This window comes from Mya arenaria, chromosome 2 (assembly GCF_026914265.1).
Source record: "Mya arenaria isolate MELC-2E11 chromosome 2, ASM2691426v1".
NCBI lineage: Eukaryota > Metazoa > Mollusca > Bivalvia > Myida > Myidae > Mya > Mya arenaria.
The window spans coordinates 5,640,711-5,663,766 of NC_069123.1; the positions used below are offsets into that span (position 1 = coordinate 5,640,711).

At 34.0% G+C, this 23,056-nt stretch overlaps 1 protein-coding gene across 1 annotated transcript; it reads left to right on the top strand.

The window, feature by feature from the left end:
* The first annotated feature begins 746 nt into the window (after window positions 1–746).
* On the top strand, window positions 747–20,081 carry LOC128222920 (uncharacterized). The gene is made up of 23 exons (XM_052932100.1): window positions 747–810; window positions 1,136–1,372; window positions 1,785–1,946; window positions 9,079–9,105; window positions 9,351–9,788; window positions 9,952–10,224; window positions 10,411–10,628; window positions 11,552–11,620; window positions 11,776–11,920; window positions 12,159–12,349; window positions 12,978–13,066; window positions 13,268–13,337; window positions 13,630–13,806; window positions 14,956–15,182; window positions 15,478–15,739; window positions 16,016–16,069; window positions 16,266–16,421; window positions 16,563–16,917; window positions 17,123–17,310; window positions 17,733–17,999; window positions 18,168–18,279; window positions 18,416–18,566; window positions 18,823–20,081. Exons 1-23 carry the CDS (start codon window positions 780–782, stop codon window positions 19,247–19,249), a joined length of 4,326 nt encoding a protein of 1,441 aa, XP_052788060.1. The 5' UTR covers window positions 747–779; the 3' UTR covers window positions 19,250–20,081.
* The last annotated feature ends 2,975 nt before the right edge of the window (window positions 20,082–23,056 follow it).

Sequence of the window (23,056 nt, forward strand, 5' to 3'; positions counted from 1 at the left end):
TGGGTGAATCCGGCGTATCCGGAAGAAACCAACTTGTCCTGCTTTCTGACCACAACCCAAACTCACTTGTGTCGAGGTCGGGTATTGAACACGGGTCGCCTTGATAAGATTGGTCAACTGTTCTAATGTGCGTGTTTTCACTGTTTACATGTAGTTAATGATACTTGTGTTTAAAAATAAGATTGTGATATTTCATGATATATTTAGTTGTTTCCGTGGTTTATTGTTTTGTTTTTGTTCATGATAATAAATCTATTAAAAATGGTCTGAAAGCATTTAACGATTTTGTGTAGTCTGCATTTGTTTACATATCAATGCCAGATTTATACAGAACGATATTTCCACCTTTATTTAACAGTTTGTTCTTTCCTAAGCTTAACAGAAACATATTCGTTTGACACAGTTACTTTAAACCGCTAGATCATACAAACTCAGAACACATTGCATACTATAAAAAAATGAATAATTTAGGAAAAGTAATAAACGTAAACTTACCATATAATTGCACTTTCAGCACTATTGTTAACGTAAAGATATTAGTTATTAGCGTCCTTAAAAGCAACATATTTACATTTCGAGAGAGATGGTTAAGTTATAAAAGTTGCATTTATTATCTATGTTTTATATCTACAATGGACGATTTAATCGCAACTGGTGATATATCAATGACCAATTAAAACCGTAGGATAAAATCATTGATAACCTTCAACAAGAAATTAAGCTAACTTCCTAGTTTAAAAATGAGAATGTCTCCGTTATAATAGCATTGACATTCTAAAATGGATAACTTTGGGATAGCTTTTACACTGGGTAAGTTGAATTGTTACGTTTTAATTTATTATAAGGTTCAGTTTAGTTAATATTAACTTCACTGAGTTCGATAGCGACTAAGTAGCTAAGCTAACTAATACCATTATATTTGAGTCGATTATGACATGAAATGAAGTGTCCATGGAGGGCCCAAGTTAACTAAAATTTTGCACATAAATATACGTTTTATTTGGTTCGTTTACGAAATTTGTACAATGCAAAATTATTATAAAACTAATGATGACATAATCTGTTTATTTGAACGAACAGTAATTGTTCAAGACAAAACATTCAAAATAATTTTATGTACTCGTGTATATTGCAGTTATACTATTAACATTGAAATCTGCCAATGGACAACAAGATCCTTGTTTACCAGATTACCACCAAAACATCACCCACATTGGTCAAAGGTTCGAAAAGAACAGCGACTGTGGGGGATCACATGTTAGCGATTTCAGACTTGCATACACATGGTATTATGCCGGACCTGACCCAATGCTTACTACGCCCCCAGACAACCTTTGCAGATGTGGAACAAATCTTCCCATTTGGTTAAATGGTACATTTATGAACACAGACTTTCTATGGCTGTATACATATAAACGTCTCATTTGCCCGTACAAACAGCTTGCTGCACTCCACAGGGCTAACCTTTAATCGTTCCCCATTAGGGGACATTTCGCATTGCTGTTGAAAATGATCATTAGTACCGACCCGGAAATGGACTCGGGTGTGGTCAGCTTTTGTTACAATGAAGCAAGAAGAAATATGTTAATAAATTAAGCAACATTTACGTCAAACATAAAGCTCATCTCATCGTTGTTATTCGATCCAATATATTTTAGAAGATTGCGGTTTTCAAGCAAATATTTATATACATTTTTTTATTGATAGTTATCCAATAATTGCCAATTGTACAAATGAGAGTATAATAATGCAATTCTCTATTAAACTAAACAAATTATTTTCAGGTTTGCTTCCATCTGTCGACGTCGGAATTGTTCGTCGAAACGCTTGTTTGAAATACGCAAACCCTTGTGAAAATGTCTTACATATAGACGTGAAGAACTGTGGAGAATATTTTGTCTACAGGTTGCCACCAACAAAAGAAGATGGCTCAGGTTTCTGTTTCGGTATTTACCAATTTACAATTTACATACTATTAGAATACAACCTAGATTATATGTCAATGATATTGCAGATAGACAAACATTAAGTACTAACCATAATCATTAAAACATTCACCTTTCGCGGGTGTTTAAAGGTCCGCCTACTGCCACTCATTCGATAGTCAGATTTTGTATTGTCAATGGATAAGCAAATGAGGTTGAATACTGCGTAAGTTAGATGACCTGAAGTAATTTCTAAGTGAATAAGAAAGGCTCGTTCGCGGCGCTCACTCCACATAATCATTAAGAATGTACTTTAAGTCATCGAACTATTACATAATAATCAAGTGTGAGGTTGAGTACTCAAAAACTAGTTTATACCCCTGTGAACTCGTATTGAAATGGCCATTCCAAGGCAGTAACTCCTACATTTGTTATTCCACGCCGAATCAAAGAGTTTCGGTGGGCATTGTTTAGGCGTTGTCCATCCGTCCGTCATTTCGTTTGTCACATTGTTGTTTTCGTATGGAACCATATCGTACTACGTATTGGTCAGATTATGTTCAAACTTGGTAAAAAAGTCAACCTTCATAACATTTCGACCGCTTGCAAAATCTGGTTCACATTGGATTAAAAACTAGGTCACTAGTTTAAATTTTAGGAAATCTTTAAAACACACTAGATACATTATATTTGGTCAATTTTGTCGGAATGTTTTCCTTGATCAACTCTTAAATGGACTTGAAGAAATATATAATGTGGTGTCAACAACTAGGTCACTAAATCATATATTTATGATTCTTTATCAGACTTTTCCTTGATCAACTCTAGGTGTTAGTTTTAAACTAGGTCATCTGGTGTCAAAAATACGTTAAATAGGTCAAACTGAAAAAATGTTAGGATTAATGTAGCGGAAACATGTCTGGTTCTTTATATATGAAACTGAATCAGAATGTTTTCTTTAATACAATCAATGCCTAGTTTAAAACTTGGTTCCATGAGGTCTGAAACTAGGTCACTATGTCATATCATTCAAAATCATGTTCGATACCAAATATTGGTAATGATTGGTCAAACTTTATTCGAACTGTGGTCAGAACGTTCCACTTTATGTAATATAGATGTATTATATAATGGTTTATAAAGTCAATTTTAATAGAAAACCTGTGAACCAGAGTAAATATGTCAGCTCCATTTTCTTTGAAAATTATTCCATAAAATCATCAATTTGAAACTATGTTACATCAGATCAACTAAGTTAATCTTGGAAAACCCTTCGAAACACAATAGAGGCGATATATTTTTTGCAATATATCTAGTCCAATCTGGCATTGATCAAATATATTTAATAGTTAGAAGCTGGGTATAGTCTGGGTTCCAAGGCAGAAAAATGTGAAAAATAAGGAAATAACTGCACCCCTCTGCTATACAAAATAATTTGGTATCAAATTGTAGGTTAAAGTCTGTAGATTATGAAAAGTGCGTTTGGCCACTTGGCGGCTCTTGCGAAAAGGAAATATCCAAGATGGCGCCCAAGATGGCCGCCATTAATTGCCATTTCAGTAAAAATACTATGTTCGAATATAGCTATTTTCATTAAATAAATAAGAAAAAATATTCACATGGATATTACTTTTCTCATAATGTACTTCAAATTGACATACAACCTTAAATAAGTCAAGGTCATTGTCAAGGTCATTTTGCTGGCAGAATTGTAAATTGTATGTTCCTTCATTTAAAACAATATTTTAGAATATAGCTTCTATATTTTTTGAAAACGCCAAAGGTTCATACTATAATAGCATGCCAAAGGTGGTCGCAAGATTGCTATTGCTGTATGAGTCTTATAGCAAACTGTGCTAGTGTTACTCTGAAAGTCTTATTGCATGGCTTGTATCTATAAAATTGTATGCTTTATGTTGACATATCCATCTGACCTCTCCCATGTCAAGTTTAAGCTTTTTTCAGCCATTTCAAGGTCATGGTAATTTCAAGGTCAAGATATGCAAAATAACTCAAAATATGTATATTTCTATATACTTTTTTTCCATTTTCATTTCAATTTACATTTAGTATGTGTCTAAAGGCGTAGACAGAATTGTAAATTATATGTTCCCTCATTTAAAACAATTGTTTAGGGTATAGCTTTTTTATTTTTTGAAACCGCCACCGCTAAGGATCATACCGTTAGAGTGTGCCAAAGGTGATCGCAAGATTGTTATTGCTGAACGAGTCTTATGGCAAGTTGTGCTAGTGTAACAGTCAATTAATATGTATATCTTAATTCATGGCATGTATCAATTTCATACTGTGCTTCATGTTGACATACTTATCTGATTGCTTCAAGGTCAAGGTCAGTTCAAGGTCAAAATATATTGAAACACAAACAGTTGAGAATATTGTTATTTTCGCCTTTTTATTTTTTTATATTTTGTTAATTAATTCGTGTTTGCAGAAAAGTAATTGATAGTTTTCTCTATTTTGATCTCTGTTCAGTTACTTTTAAGTGAAATGTTTTAAAGATGATATGGAGACAACTAGGTGTCGTCCTTGTACATGTTACCCAAGGCAGTTACAACAATTTGTTGATTCCAAGAGATTTTATTATTAGTACATTGTAACTGTTTCATTTTTAAACATATATGCATACGAATAGATGTTAACTATTTTATAAAGTAGTTCACATTGAATTACAAAATTAAGCTTTTCAAAATCAAAGTCAAACTCATTTGAATGTCATTTGAATGTCAAAATGCAAATATGTTCAATATCGACGTTATTATTATTTAATTTATTTATATTTTGGTTAAATTTGATCTAAAAACGTCTATACATTACCAAAATCACCAAGCAGTTTTAACCATATAGTTAATATATTTCCCATATTAAAAGTCAAGTCAACCAGAAAATGTCCCTTCTTGAGCCAATTTAAACATGCTACATGACATATATTTTTATGAGTCCCATGTAAGCACATCCAGCCTTTTCAAGTATATCCAATGTTTTGCCAACTTAATGTATTGATATCATAATCCAAAATCAGTTCGTTCTAGGTATAATACCTGCTAAGCAGGCCATAAAATGTTTATAAATAAGCCTACTGAATGCCCGACACCCCATTATGGCTCATTTTGTGCCCTTCTAAGCGCCAAAAAAAAAGAATCCACATGACACAAAAGGTCCCCAACAGCCCTCCGAATGATTGCAATAAAGCCCATTTTGTGCCTTTCTTACTACAGAAGGGTTCGTCAAGAGGTCAAAAATCACTATTATGGTAACAGACAAACGCTTTCATTATCAAATAAACACATACGGGCTCTACGAAAGCCAAGCCAGTGGTCATTCAACCGCTTTTGGGCTGTAACCTAACCCAATCTTCCAGACCATCATCACACTATGGCTGTTCGCAAGTCCACTTTGTGTCCAATAAACTTTTTTTCATTTCTGATATCTGCCAAATATAGACCGTATGAAGCCAATCGAGTGTCAAATGATCCATAAAGTTGCCGTATTCAAGACCATGTAGGTTCTATACGAGCCGAAACAGTACCAGTACCAGTGTACAGTCAAGCATATCAATAGGTTAAAACTCGATAGGTCTATAATTAAGTAGGTTCAATTATCTATCAAGTCAACTGTGACTACAATAATGCTTATTTAGAGCCAAACATGCCCATGTGTAGCTCTAATTAAGCCTACTAAGTGTCAAATAGAACACATTTGGCAACCATTAAGCCCGTTTAGATCCAAACAAACTCATGTGAAGCTTTAAATAAGCATACACAGTGCCCATTAGACCACATTTTGGAAAATATTAAGCCCGTTAAGTTCAAAACAAACCAATGTGCAGCTGTAAATTAGCATATAAAGTACGCATTAGACTACAGTTTGGCAAATATAAAGCCTGTTTAGAGCCAAACAAACTCATGTGCAGCACTAAATAAGCCTACTCAGTGTCAAATAGACCACATTTTGGAAACCATAGAGCCCATTTAGATCCAAACAAACCCATGTGAAGCTTTAAGTAAGCATACACAATGCCCTTAAGACAACATTTTCGGAACGATAGAGTATATTTAGAGCAAAACAAACCCAAGCAAGACACATAACAGGAGATTCATATTTATATGATATGATATATTTGTCCAATGAAATCCGAAGTTTGTTCTTCGTTTTAAATTAACTTGTATATCCTAAAAGTTTTTTTTTTCGTATTTGACTAGTTTCCCTTCATTCCACATTTTTATTAAAAACATTCGACCACCTTTCAATTAAGAACTGCTTTCTCTTTACACATTAGTATAAATTAAATAAAATGAAGTAGAAATACTTAATTTCGCAATATTTTTTAACCATACTGAACTTGAAATATCTTAAAAACGATAAAACTAGTATATAAATTGGCAATCTCTAAGAGTAAGGTATGTATTAGTGTATCATCAACCTTATATATATTTCAATAATTAGTGTAGATGGTGACCAATTTGTTGTCAAGGAAAAATGTCATTAAATATCATGTATATAAGTGAATTGCTTATTTAATTTACTTGACTCAAGTTACTCTATGTTAGGATCCGCCTACTGGTTACCGTTCAGATTTCGGAGTTATTTTATAGACGAAAACAAAGAAACACTCAAACAAGGTACAATTTTGTGTTATGACCTTATAATAACCATTATTTGTAATTTTAAGCATATTATGAAATAGAAACACTGCTTGTATTTAGATTTAAGACATAGGTATATAGTCAAAAAATTAACTGGAAAACTTAATGAAAACGCCAATTTCTGCACTTTCATTATGCAACGTGTACTGCTATGGCACCAACATGTTTTTAGAAACTCTGACACTGTTCTCTGAAAACTGACCTTATATTGATATATATATATATATATATATATACATGATATTTAGTTCTGCTATCACACGTTGTAAATGAACTTGCAATATTAAACTTTAAAAAGAGAAGGAAATAGACAATAGACTTAATATCTTAAAGATACAAAAAAATTGCGTATTTGTATTTTGACCTTGAAATGAACTTGACCTTGACATTGAAGAGATCATTCACGCATGGTAACATGACACACATTATGAAATAGATGCATTCCATGCATTTAGATATACTATTGACTAAGACTTAGAGTGTAACACTTGCACAAATTGCCTTATTATTAAGACTCTTACAGCAATATCAACACTTTTGGCACTCTGTAATAGTATTAAATCTGCACCTATTCAACAAAATCTAAAACCTTTACGTAAGTAATATGTTTAAAATGAAGGACGATACAAATTGCAGTTCTGCGGCCTCTTTTTGACACAAACTACACATAAATTTAAAAACAAATCAACAATATTGCAGTAAAAAAATTCATTTTTTCAGGTACATTAATTATTTGACCTTGAAAAAAAATGACCTTGACCTTGAAGTAGTTAAGGCTGTATGTCAATTTGAAGAACATAATGAGAGGAGTCATATCCACGAGAATGTTTCTCCATATATTCAAATATTACATTTTTACCGAATTAGCAATTTATAATAGCCATCTGTTTTTATCATTTTTTGCTTATTCTGAATAGTGACTGTTTGTACGCCATTTTGAATATCTCCATGGAAACAGCATATAGGGTGCATTCAAAATAAAATATTGAAAGAACATACATAGCAGTTCATTTTGGTATATATATAAGCTTGATACACATTATCATTTTTAAATAATAAAAGAAAGAAGCCAGTCCGATAGTGTATTTTTCTCAAAATTTACATTTTGACATCTAAAATGACCTTGACCTTTAAAATATAAAAATGTAAATAAACTTCTGAACAGAACTTCTGAATCTGAACAGTAGTGAGTGTATGTATATATTTAAAAGTGATTTGGTTTTAATAGTTACTTTCAAAATATCTTATCAACCTATTATTTGATTATTTCTCATATTACAAATTTTGGCGGCCATTTTGAACGCCATCTTGAATTTAGCGAATTCGCAAGAGCCGCCATGTGGCCAAAGGCACTTTTCATAAACAATAGACATTCTCCTAACACGACATATAAAATAATTTGTATAACATGCCGGACACTTTTTTCTCAAAAATGAGGACTTGGAACCCGGACTAGTAGTGTTGGATAAAAATCTAGGTTACTAGGTCAAATCGAAATGCTACACTTTCCTTTTTTTATTTCAAAAAGATGCAATTAACACTCTAGGCTTTATTCTTGCAATATTTCTGCTCCAATCCGGCCTTGATAATATCTGTTATTAGTTTGAAACTGGTCAAAATCTAGGTAAATATGTCGAGACTAAGTGTTTCTTTATATATTCTTTTATTTCAAACAGTTGCATACACAGTCATATCTCATACCCAATGTTTTTAAGAGTCCACATCACTTTACAGCCGTTGCGCATGTTTTGATTGGAATATTTCACCAACACATGATTTTCATGCCATCTTCTTTGCCTAATCCGGCGGGAATATCAATTCAACAAATTTACTTGTTAAAGCATGTGTGGTGTGTATATAGTATGTTGGTGTTGTACTGTACATTCTGTGTGTCTCATTTAGTGCACGTTTGGCCACAGACTGTGCCTTTAAACAAGCTCATTGTCTGGCTACTGGGCTTGCCCATTTAGTTTTATACGTATTACAACTAAATCTAAGCATTGCAAGACAAACATGTTACATATTTTGAACACTAATTAAAATGTGTGCAATCAAAATAGGTTATTGATGTGCTGGGTGATTTCTCTTGTTTCGTGAGGTGAACAGCGCGGACCTGATATAGATTATTTATCAGCATATCAAGATGAATAAGCAGACAATACTATGATAATATTACCTAAAAGAAACCACAGGGTTTCTGCTAAATTACCAAACATAAAGACAAACATGTACCACATTTTGAACACTAACCAAAACTGTGTGCAAGCGAAATGGATAAATGGTTTGCGTAATAATATTAGCCTGTGCTTCAAAATATCATGATAGTATGTAAGCGAAGACCTGTCAAAGATTATCTGTCAGCATATGAATATGATTTACCAGAAATTTATATGACACAATCACCAAATGGAAACCACAGGGTTTCTGCTAAATTATCTTTTAAAACGCAAATGTGGCCGTCATCATTCGTTGTAAACATTTCTTTGCAGGTATCAATCCACCCTGGTCACCTGAAGGTAAACACTTTTAGAATGTTTTTTAACTAAGCAAAGTTTAGAGAAATTGAATACGCTGATAAGATCTGCTCATTATTTTATATATTAGTACTGGACTAATACATACTACCTTTGTAACAGTTCGTACATCATTTATTCACTAGATATATCTATGTATCTGTTACGTGCAATTGCATACTTTCATATATTCGCCCAAAAGATACAATTGTCTATTCCCTTCCTCTTATTCGTTTTGTCTATTTTAGAAACGCAACATACAACAGATGTAATAACACATGCACAAACGTCGACAGATATGTCTACTACGGTTACATCAACATTTGCTTCGACAGCGTCCATATCAATAACGAATTCCCTTCCTTCAACACAATTATTGACAACAAAATTGCCTGATATATTTCCATCGAACAAAACCTTCCACGCAGCTATACTTATTCCTACGATTAATATAACACAAACGTCTGCTGTTGTGCAAGTGAACCTGACATATGATCCTCGCCATGTCGCTACCAGTGTTCTTATAACATATGGTTCCCAACTGAATATGACATTTCCTTTGCAACAGAATTACTCGGTTTTAAACCTTACGGACCTACAGCCATTACATGTGTACTACATAAAAGTAATTGTCAATGTATCTAACTCTCAGCAACATGTGATCAAGAACGAAACGTTTATTACTCGTAAGTTAAAATAACTTTACATTGACTTTAGTATACAATAAAATAATTTGTGTTCAATAGGCTCAAATTAATACTTTCAAACGGACATGGAATTTGGAACCAGTAATCGATTGCTAATTGTTAATTAACGATTTACAGTATATGCAAATTTATTTGTTTTCAGCATCCCCAGATGAACATATATCGCTTTTCTTTCTATCAAGCGAATTGTCCGCAAATATCACATTTACTATTTCACTCAACTACGACCTGGTTTCACTACCAACATACCTACAAATTTTGATTGAAAATCAGCTACATACAAAAGTACGAATCAATACCAATCCATTTACATACATTGAAACAAATGTTAAGAAGGAAATTCTTTATGATTTCCGTGTGTTGCATCGGATAGCGGACAACGAGTACATTATAGCCGAAAAACGTTTCCATTCTGGTAAGAATCTATTTTGCGAGAAGTTATTTACCTCTATTTCCTCTATTGACTCCAATAAGGGTCGTTATAATTCCATATTAATCTCAAGAAATCGTTTATAATTTGGTAAACCCTGTATTTGTTGATAACAATATTGTAATATGAATTCATATAATGGCTGGTAAGTTCGCCATTGAATCTTTATAGCTCCTACCGTAAGAGCTATCGAAGGTCGTAAACCCACACCCGCAGGAGAGCAGACATTTGTTATGTTTTTGTGCAATAAAACATCGGTACAAGTTGAGCACTTGCACGTTGTGTGGACAATTAAAAGAGGAAATGTAGAAGCTACTCATGTAACTCTGACAGACAATATTTTAACCGAGAATACTCTGCGAGAACTAGATGTGCAACTTCCTTTTCAAGTAAGTTTTCAATCTGTAACTATTTAAAAAAATTCTTGAAGATGAAAACCCGGCTAATAAAGGGGGCTTTCGGACCTGTGATATTACTGCACAATACTTTTTGCCAATGAACTTACATACTCGCAATTAAGTTCGGAGGATAAGCAAACGATAGATCTGATCTATTATAAACCCTTAGTTATGGCCCCTGATTTACTAAGGAACTTAGGTTGAAGTTTTAAGGCAGGTTAAAATTTTAGGGCAAATTGGGATTTTGATAAAAAAAACTTCTAAACCCTTCATTCAGTTGACTTAATACTTCGCACAATGATATTCGATCATCGTACAATAAGGTTAAATAACTCCATTTAAACCCTAAACACAAATTATGGCCCTTGATTGATTTGTTTTTAATTTTTCTATTTATTTCTTTTGACAAAAACATTTTTTATATTCTTAACTAGGTTTTAACAAAGTGAAAACTAGTTATTATAACGACTTGCGTCATTGTTCGGGCGGGCTGGTTGGAGGGCAGCGTCATAGTTACCTTATGTATTGCATAATTAAAGCTACGAATGACATATAGTGACCAAACTTGGTATATAGACCGAGTTTTTGGAGACCTTTCATATGATTGGGTTTGATGCCCTTAGGATCAAGGTCAAGGTCAAAGTTAATATTAATAGAAAAATGGTTGGTATTGAATAACTTAAATAAGGGTTGACATAATGTGACCAAAATTGGAACATAGGACGAGTTTATGGAGACCTTTCATTGAATTAGTTTTTGACCGGTCAAGGTCAAGGTCACTGTAACAAAAAGAAGACGACCAATTAGTTCTGAATAACATCGGCACTTTGAAATGAAAATTACCTCTGGTAGCATGATAACAATTAGTAGACTTTTTACATTTACAAACACATACATTTAATTTATATCAACAGTTATCTTGCAATCTTGAAAGTCAAAGTATTGAAGCAGTCCCCTCTGACAGATTCTTTGCAGGAGTGCAAGTACGTATTTTGTATTAAAGCTTTACACAATAATAGTTGAGAAGCAAATATTTTCTCTTGAATACTATTTTATATGAAATTAAGTCTTAAAATTGCGTTAATACCTTGTAAATCTTTATAAAGATTAAACCTGGCATGTATTAATTAAATTCAAGATTCTCACACCAGTTTTAAAGATGAACAGAAATGAAACTACAAAAGTCCAGTTAGTTCCAACGATACCAATTGGTTGTCTACAAATATCAGGACATTGTCATGTTGTGTTTGATATTACCATTCCCGTTCACAAACAGTGCACAGGTATAATGTTTTACATACTTACCTTTAATAAAGATACTAATTACAAATGCACTGTCCGCTATACTAATTTAACGCTATAGGAAAGCAAATTATAATTTCTTATATGTATTTTTCAAACAAGTAACTGTTTTCGTTAACTTCTTTGTAAAAATGTTAATTATCAACTTGGTTTGCATAAACAGTTACCTTCGCTCCTATAGCCTTTTGTGAATGTCCATGTGAAATATATACTCTGTAGGTTTATCGACACGAGATTGCACAGTTATTTTAAGCGGTACTCAAGTTGGACAAATACACAATTTCTCAATACAGTCATCGCAGGATGGCCAGTATGTCTGGCCCAAACCGAATAATTATAGCATTATGATGCGATCACGACACTCCTTGGGCACATACATATGGAATAATTATGTTTTGCCTCCTATAAAGGTATGACAGTAAATGCTTTGAGCTTTAGATTGTCATTACCACGAGACAGTTTTTCCCTAGGTCAGTTTCATTTTTGGATTATGTTTTAATATCGAGTTGCAACGGTTGAATATTTTTAAACGGGTCGATTCGGGTAAAAATATTTTTCTTCGAGTCGGTTTGTTTCAAGTCGGATCGGGTACTAAGGCTAGCATATGCTTTCTATGCTTTCTTAGTATTGTCCTTAGGATGTGCGGATCACATTCCCAACATAGAAGTATTTTAGATATAAGCATTTAACTTTTAAACACAAAGTTCTGTCTCAAATTAGATGTCGAGCCCGATTGGTATTTTGAGTTCCGTTGTCGCTCTTATTTGATGTGCCTTAAAATAAATGGAGGTGGTGTGAGTAAACAGTGTCGCCCTTTGTAGATTTTGGAATACTTTATATTTATGTATTTTATTATGATTAAACTGCCTTTAAATGTGTTAAAACATGATCACTCTCTGTAAAGTTAATATGTATTCACCAAATTCAATACTAAATTCTGATAAACTAGCTAGATCTGTGAATGTTTAAAGGTTATGATTAATACAGCTATGATAAAACCTATATATATATAATATAGTATTTTATGTCAATCTGTAGGTAGAAGTGCTTCCAATAAGTAATTCTTACTGGCAGGGAAAACGATGTGATGCCCTTAACGACCCACACATGTTCACATTTGACAGAAGGTACCATAAAATGATTGTACTACTCATAGTGGCACTAAAAGCAAACACCTGTTAAACGAAAATAAACCTAAGTAACAGTATATGTTATAAAATGTTAAACGTGTAATGGAGCATATCTCTGTCCATGTATGCTATGTTTAAGGTATTCTATTTCGTATTATGTGTTAGATACTAACGTGAAAGAACGCTTTTTAATTTTAGGCAATACGAACACCACGAGACTACAGCGGATGAATATGTTTTGTATCGTCATCAGCAGCTGCCAGCTGAGGTTTTCTTTTATATCTTTTCAAAGATTATTTATGACGTTATACTCTAACGCAAAAATTCACAGGCTTTTCATTTCGTTCCCTATAGCTCGTATTAATACATGAATTGCACTGCGTATATTTTTTACAAAGATTTCATGAAAAACACAACTAGAAAAACGTAATTTCTATTAAAACATTACGCACACAGTGATGGGTAAGTATCATTGTTTGATGAGCACTCGTTTAAACAATTGCAGTTTTTGAATGGACAAAGGCAATTATTTTTATGAAACGTGCTCTCAATTATTACAGATACATCATAAATTGGAGAGATGCAATGCGGGAGCAATGTGTAACTGCGGTATTGCCGTCAAAGCTGGAAGAGACGTTTACATTATAAGCACATGTGAAAACCGTCTTCAAATTGGCTACACGCAATGTGATGACAACGTGTTAGTTGCCAAAAAAGAAACAGATACCAGTTATAAGGTCATACCTTTTATTTAGTTTTTCCAAGTCAAATTATTCCTTTCTTATACTTGCTAAGTATGTTTTTTATTTTCATTCAGAGGACCGTTGTTATATTATTAACGTGTAGCTCAAATTTCGTATAATTATGATTCTTGATTTTAAAAACATTTTTATGCCCCCGAAGGTGGGCATATTAAAATCGCACCATCCGTCCGTCCGTCCGGCTCTGTAACTTTCCCTTGTATGGACAGATTTTAAAATAACTTGCCACATGTGTTCCACATACCAAGACGACGTGTCGCGTGCAAGACCCGGGTCCCTGCCTCAAAGGTCAAGGTCACACTTAGTGTTTATTCACAATGGAGTGCTGCATATAAGGACATAGAGTATAGGTTGTCGTGTCCGAGCTGTAACTTTCCCTTGTATGGACAGATTTTAAAATAACTTGCCACATGTGTTCCACATACCAAGACGACGTGTTGCGTGCAAGACCCGTGTCCCTACCTCAAAGGTCAAGGTCACGCGTAGTGTTTATTCACAATGGAGTGCTGCATATAAGGACATAGAGTATAGGTTGTCGTGTCCGGGCTGTAACTTTCCCTTGTATGGACAGATTTTAAAATAACTTGCCACATGTGTTCCACATACCAAGACGACGTGTCGCCTGCAAGACTCGTGTCCCTACCTCAAAGGTCCAGGTCACACTTAGTGTTTATTCACAATGGAGTGCTGCATATAAGGACATAGAGTATAGGCTGTTGTGTCCGGGCTGTAACTTTCTCTTGTATGGACAGATTTGAAAATAACTTGCCACATGTGTTCCACATACCAAGACGACTCGTCGCGTGCAAGACCCATGTCCCTACCTCTAAGGTGAAAGATACACTAAGTGTTTATTCACAAGGGAATTCTGAATATAAGGACATAACAGTGTAGGTTGTCAAGTATGGGTGGTATTTTTTTATGTTCAGAGGCAATTTAAAATAACTTGCCATATGTATTTGACATGTAAAGGCAAGATCAACTTTTCATGTACTGACCTTGTTCGTAGGTCAATGTCACATTCGGGGGCATTCGTCCCATACTGTGACAGATCTTGTTTCTTAATTCAAAACCATTTAAAAGAAGCTGTTGTTATTAAATAATCCTATGATTTAATCGTATTAGATATACCTTCCACATGGCACTTTCGTTCAAGCCCGACTCGATCGAGTTCCTTATGCAAACTCAGTTGGAACAATGATCGTTTCTATATCTGTGTTCCCATCGGACTACGACCAAGACGGCCGAAGCATGGGATTGTGTGGATCGCTTGATAATAATTCCACAAACGATTTTCATGATCGCGTTGGAAACACAGTGAACGGCAGAATTGAGTTTATTAATCATTGGCGGTAAAGTAAACTTTACTATCATCCATTTAATTTATATATGAACTCATTTCGTTCCAGCGTTTTATGTAAAATTTGTAGTGAAGGTAACACGCATTTAATTTCAATAAAATATTCAAACAAGTGATTACAATATAATAAATAGAAATGTGTCGTCTTTTCGATGTTTTGAACAAACTTGGTAATAAATACCATCTTTAAACGTTATTCTGTCAACGTTTGTTGCATATAATGTCAATTTAATTGAAAACTGATAATAATATGTTTGACATCATTTCGACATATCTTACCATTTCAGTGTTAGTCCATCAGAAAGCTTGTTCAAAAATGTCGTTCGTGAACACGATCCGTGGCTTCACCCAGTATGCACGTGTAATCCTTTTGATGGTGATACGAGCAATAATCTTACATGCAAGTTGGCTTCTGATGGTGCCTGTACACCTGGTAGACGCGTGGGATTTGACACGTGTAAACTCGAAAAGAACATCACCCTGGTGTCACACGTCAACGAAAATGTACCTGAAATAACTTTAAGGACATTGTCATCCATCCCAAAACAGGTACTGATTTCGTATTGATAAAGTATAAGTAACATAGTTTTCCACTACATCTAGAATATCATGATAAATTAAAAAAGTGAAAAATACGAAATCTTTCAAATTTGTAGAATAGTTTAAATTATGATCTTTTCCAACGAATTATTTGTTGTTTTTTCTACCACATTTTTTTATTTTTATTAAACGACGAAACACAACCTAATTGCAACATAATTTGGTGGATGATCCTTTTATTTTTCTAAGAATTATGACATTCACTCTGCAGTTTTTATCTTAAAGGTGACGACCACCACCCTTACCTTTGGACATTCAACAGCAATGCCAACTTATACGGTATTTGGATTATTATATACAATGTTCAAAAGTCTATTTATATAAACCGATTGTAGACAACTAGATAACAAATGTATTCCTTTTTAGTTATGTATTTTAATGCGTAAAAATATCGTGTTCGGTTCAAAATATAATAACTGTTTTCAGTTTAAGCTCATGGTCATGTTCAATCGTATTGTCTCTGTATATTCTAAAGCCAACAACAATCACCCCCAGTACAACATGGAATGAATCATCTGCACGAGACTTTTGTAGGAAGCACATAAACCAAACGCGCGTGTTTCAACTTTGCTCGAAAGTTCCAAACACAGATACAATCCGGTCAATGGAGACTTGCGTTCAAGACATTTTGGTACAAATTCCAGTTTTTACTCTTCGTTATTCAAGAGAGTTATTGTCATTCATATAAGACTCGCTTACGAAACTTCGTTAACGAAATCAATTAAATGACTGATGGTATGTTATATTTTAATAATATTTCTGTGTGTTTCAGATAACAAACAGTGCGCACTGGACCGTTATTTCAAAACAGTCAATGCAAGATAGTTGCCTCAGTGAAGCGCGTCGGGGTACAAAACTGCGGGAACAGGAAATGGATCACCAAACCCCTGACCCAACGCGTCCTACTTCAGTGTTCGTTAGTACTTCCAAGACTAACCGCCCTGGTGCCAACTCGTCTAGAACGATATCTCCAAATTCTTCAACTACTCAATCACAAAGTCATATGTCCGAAAATACAATACCACACAGTGCTTTTTATGAAAGCTTCAAAATTACACAAATAGTAAATGAAATTGAAGAAGTTGCGTGTCCTAATTCGTGTTCGCTACATGGAGATTGTGTCAACGGTTAGTATTTTAGCGGTGATTATTTTTACAGTTATCATATCAAACATTATGGACATGCCAACCAAGTTACTTATGCAATTCTGTTCCAATCAGATCTTACAGTTATACAATGCAGACACAGGTTTGCCATATGTTTACCTATTGCTAATTATGCTATTCTTCTTATTGTGGTGTTGTAGTAATACCCAACTAATCTTATATGTAGGTTCATGTCAATGCAAGGAAGGGTTCGGAACCGACGATTGCTCTTTGAATATCCATGAGCCTCCTAGAATTGCGAGTATTATACAAGGCAACCTTTGTGATTCGGCTGTTACAACTTGTGAACAGATGTTTATACAAGGTGGCATATTTGCCGGAAGTACTATTAAATGTCACGTGACTGAATTAAGGGTATATTTTTATCTTTATAGTGTCAGTTGTATCGTTAATTGCTCGCATGTCAAGATTTCTTTGCTTTTAACAGAATGCATTTTGTAATAATGTACTTTGATGTTTATATATAAACAAATATTTATTTTGAAACGTTATTATTTCCTTGATGTACGCATATATCACCTACACAATGTTTTACACATGCAATTGCTACAGTAATTGCGAGTTATATGTGTATTAAGTTTGCAATTGATTTGTAGTCAGACAGGTTTTCCCCTATACGTATACATATTCTTGTATGAAGATATTCCCGCTTGATTCCACATAGATATCGACTTTATCGTATACTGTTGAATAATTTCAACATCATTTCATATTTATTATCACCATATCTATACAGGTGCAATTTCTAGCTATCTCACTAAAACATTTTTTTCAAGTTATTTGAGGATAATACAAAGGCGACAGAGTCCTTCGTTGTGCCGGGAATAACGCAATCTATTATTGAAGTTATTTGCCCTTTGCATTCCCACCAACGACGCAAACGATCGGTTATTCGAAACACCAGAGTTCCACTCTTTAGCGTCTACAATGTGTCTGTCAGTAACGACGGTTTACATCATGCTCAAAGCGTTGAAATGGTAGTGTACGATTCAAGGTGTCAACTCGTGTACAATGATTCAACCGGTCATCTTGTTGCGATTAAGGTAGGAGATGGAATAATCTTACAATTGTATTTGTTTGAACGAAACTATTAATTTGTATGTATGAAATTTACTGCAGAACAAAAATATCATATATCTATTAAGCTTCAAGACAAGCAATAATTGTAAGCAATTGAATATTAATACCCTGTTTGCGATTTGTTTAATTAGAGTGGATTTTGCTTCATTGACGGACGATGTATTAAACACGACGTCATCGGATCTGAGGTTTGGGAGGTTTGTCGTCCGGATCGATCGGTTTACTCGTGGTCCGATGCAAGAGGTGCGTAAATCCTTTCAAACGGAAATCTGAAATGAATAAAATATAATCAATAAATTTGAACCTACATCATTTGTCAAAAAGATTCAATTGTTTTAACTGATGTGACATTTATGATATTTCTCATCAATATTTGCAGCAACAACAAGAAGTCAGATTTCAACGGTAAAACTGAACATAAAAGCCGAAAGTAAGACGTGGCTTTATGTGATTATATGCATCTCAGTTGCTGTCATCGTAACCATTGGCATAACCTTTTTTTTCTGCAACAAGAAACGTAAAAACAAAAGGTAAGTGTTTCCCAATTGAAACATCTGCATAGATTTTAACATTACAATTTGTTATCTTTATTCAAAGAGTGTACACATAAGGTTTCCTTTGTTATGTTAATATCTGATATTCAAGGTAAGAGTCTCAAATTTTATTGAACATATATGAAATATAGGCATTCACAGAATAATAATAAATACGAGGAATTAACTACCTATTGTGATGTGCGTCGTACTGTTTTAACAAATCTTTTTGAATGGGAACGTTCAATTTCAGGCTGAAAAAGCGTGTCGAGGCTGCAGCCGACTTGCCGAAAGATCTTGATTTCGTAGAGGACGAATATGCGCAGATTACTGATATAGACACTAACATAGACCAAGTGTTAATGCAGCCTGAAAATGTAGTTAATGTCTACAACGAGCCTGGCGATGGATATTATACTTTGCAACATGATGCGATTGGGGATGAATATCGACGTTATGGCGATCTTGGATTTAACGATCGACCAGGCTATGAATCATTGTCAATGCATCATAATGGTGATCATGGCTACGAAAGATATAATGCAGATGGAGTTTTCAGTATCCAACGTGCAGGACCAACGTACCCTTACTTTTATGGGGCAAATAATGAAAATACGGCTGCAAGACCTGTAAATGACAATGAAGGCTATGAACAACCGGATACTCGGCCACTTCCATAGTTGCTCTATATTGAACGCTGAATAATCAAAGGAATGCAAAAAGTTGAACAAGACATAACTATATTTATTAAAATTTGAATCATACTTTGATTGATTTGTATGCAAAGGTTGAAATATTCATGATGCATTTGTATTTAGTATCTGTGTTAGATTAGAAGAACATCTATGATGTGTTTGATTATATATAATTACATAAACTTTTGACGGTATATGTTTATTGGAGGGGTTAGTATTTTTTTAAATATATAATCGAGTGGAGATAGAATCTTTAAAAGCAAATTCGTAACCTTTACTCAATATTCCCCTTGTATTGCATATATTGTGGGTAAATGAAATAAGACAATAGGTTGAAATGGTTATCAAAATTATAAGACAGTGTATTAAAGCACTGCTTTCGATTTTACATATATATGTGTTAGTATAGTATTATTGATTTGAATACGACAACCCTCCAAGTTAAATTGCTCAGATTGTTTGACCAATTCATGAATTCTTACTAAATCCGACCATTCCCTTGCAAACTCTAACGATTTCATTATTCTACACACTTTACAAGAATTTAAATGACTACACAATAAAGAAAATGCATACCTTCTTCAAATCTTGTTTAACTAAATTATCACCAATATTATATTCATTTTTCACCCCTGTATATTATTATTTTAAGGGACTTAACCAAATCTTGAGCAAAACTACATTTATCAAACTACCATCTTGTTGAAATTTAGGAAGCTGAATCCATCGTCATCTTGTCCCAGACTACGAGTAGAATACTATTCTGGGTGTTCTGCTTTTTCTTGTCATTAACCAAACAAACAGATTGTTCTATCAATAAAATGTGCAAAAACAAACAAACGTATTGTCACCAGAACTTGTTTTATCTGAGAATTGGATCGAGGCGTGGGTTAAATAACCGACCGGGCTGAGCTCTTAAGGGATTTAGCTTGTTCAAAATACATGCTTCTAAGTGATGAAATCCCCTCATTTTACCCTAATTCTATCTCTCTACACAGTAGCATAAACCGACTTCAAATTTTGAAGCGAAAATTGTGAACTCAAATACATGATTCTTTTTAACGAATTGAATCGACCATTTTTTATCTACTGTAGAAACTGAAAAATCGGAGATGATTTCCATTTTGCCTGCCAAAAATAAACTGAAAGTTGTGTCTTCAAACACCAATGTTCTGTGTAATAAACTTATATCTGAGCTGTGAATGGGGGTACTGTTATGTAGATTTAACTGTATCGGCCGACTTTGCCTTAACTCTAGATTTATTTGAATGTTTGTGTTTCTGAGATGATTTGCCTTTAAATTTTGTCTTAAAACTTACACTATCTTTACTACAAGAACTATCCGGATATCTGTCGTCAGACTCTGTTTGTGACATTGATGACCCAAGCTTTTTAACAGTCTTCCAACATGGTCCGACATTTGTCTTAAAGATTGCATAGTTATTCTATCATTTGGTTGTTCCGAAACAGAGATCCGATATGTTGAAGATACGAAGTCTTTACTCTGTTTAGTTCCTTCACTGGCCTTTGCTTCTCAACCAATTTCCGCCGCAACTCGTCCTTCTCACGCTGCTTCCGCAGATGCGTCTCCTTCTGCTCCAACGCCTCGTACTCTTACAACATGTAGGTCACTTTACAATCCGAATCTGACCACCGTCCACCGAAACCGACTCGTCATCCGAATGACTTTACTCTCGAGAGAGCTAATTTTCCCCGTAGAGTTATAATAGGGAATACTACATCCTACATTAAACCAGAGAAAACTAAAGAAAATGGTAGAATTTCCATGAAAGTTGAAACAAGCAGATCGCGCTTAGTTCAAGTATAATACGCATGAACCAGAACTTTACCTTTAGTCATTGCTAAGTTTAAAATTATTTATTTTACAACGATTGTAAAACAAGCTATTACAACCTTATAGTTATCATCGTCGTTGGCACGATGTAACGCGACAACGTGGTCTTGTGCTGTAAGGGGAACGTGTGTACCCGGTGGAAACCCACTTGTTCGGCTTCAAGACCTCATGGGCAAAGTACTAATAAAATAAAGAAATGTTAATTACTTATTGCAATTATTATATTATTCTATGAACAAAATCAGCCAAACTTTTCTAATAATCTGCAAATATTTTCGTTCAGGAAAATTGAATACATAGGTTCCAAGTCCGTAGTTTTCCCCTCTACTAAGATTACTGAAATCGCCGATTCAATCCAGGCTATTACGGCATATCGCCATAAATAACAAAAAGTATCTTAAAATTGATTCTTGCCGTGGTAAACTAGAGGTATGATTAGTGTCCGAATTGTTTGAATGTTCAATATGTTATATATATTGTTTGTGGTTTAATTGTTGTTCGGTTATTTCTGAGTCAGTGCACTGTTGTGAAGCTAATATCATAACCATCACAGTATTTCAGAGTACTGCAATGGTTTACTAAACACGTGTTATGTTTCAATACAGAAGGGTGGGGTAACGAAACGTCATGCTCTGAATTATTACATTTTTTGTAGAGGGTCAATATATATGACCAACATAATCTGAGTTCTTGAGAACATTCGTTAAAAAACTAAAATGATTGCCCTTCTTGGTAGTAAGCTAGTTGGCTGGCAACTAAACGCATTTATAAAAAAAATAAGAATATTAATTTCAATAAAACTATTATTAAAACAATTAAAAAAACAAACAAACTTTAAACAAACTATTATATGAGATTAAAAAAGAGTGAAATATCTCTTCATACTATTTTCATTTCACAAAACTTTTAGTAAGCATTTGCCGTCTTTATCTATATGGTCATCATTTTGTCAGCGGTATCCCTCTATTTCTTTTACATCCCGAAATGGCGTTTAAGTTCGGTAGGTCACAAGGCAAGGAAACAAAACAAAACAGAACCGAATTAAATAAACAACGAATTCCGAATAAAATGATTTTTCTGTTTAGGGTTGTAGCGTAGCACTACTGAGAACTCTCTAAGTGTCCACTTAAACTTGTTAGACAACAATATTTGTTCCAATGTTCATTCTTTATTCTAAAACGTACTTTCTAAATATAATTATACAGTTCGAAATACAATGTAACGTTCTAGTCTCATCACAAAACCTAACTCCAGTCCAAAAAGGACCCCGGCCCTCTCTGCTTCACATAGGAAATGATCCAACTTTAATACTATGAATATGAGGCAAATGTGACAGCTTAACAACCCAAAGTGCATTTGTTAAAAGTCGGCTGTCAACCACTTCCGCATTCATTGACAATCAAATATGCCCTACAATAATTACTAAACATTCAGTATGAAGAAAATATCCATTTGATAAAAGCTAATTATATCATAAAAATAACGTGAATCATATCATTATGTTACATTCTTCTCTTTCTTATTTTTATCAAGATTTTTAAGAAAATCTTTGCTTCAACCCCAAACAATGGTAATCATTATGTTACAGGGTTTTAGTCCTTGTGTTACCCTTAACAGATGACCTGCCTTACTTTTCTGGAAAAATAGTTCGCAGGGATTTTTTCAACTTATTGACAGTCAAAGATCTAAAGACCACGTTCCCGAAACTTCTTTTTTTTTATTTTGACTAATTTTGCAATGAACAATAGCACGGTGGAGAACCCACGTGACTTATTTGGTAAAGTGCAAGGCAACAAATGTCAACAAGTCTCGATTCAGGTAAGGTTTTTAAAGATAACTTTCTTAATATTTGGAGAATTTTTGTGAAATAAAGACCATAAACCCCGCATTTAAGAGCTCTATCCACGGTAATAAAGAACTTTCTCTAATATCCTAAA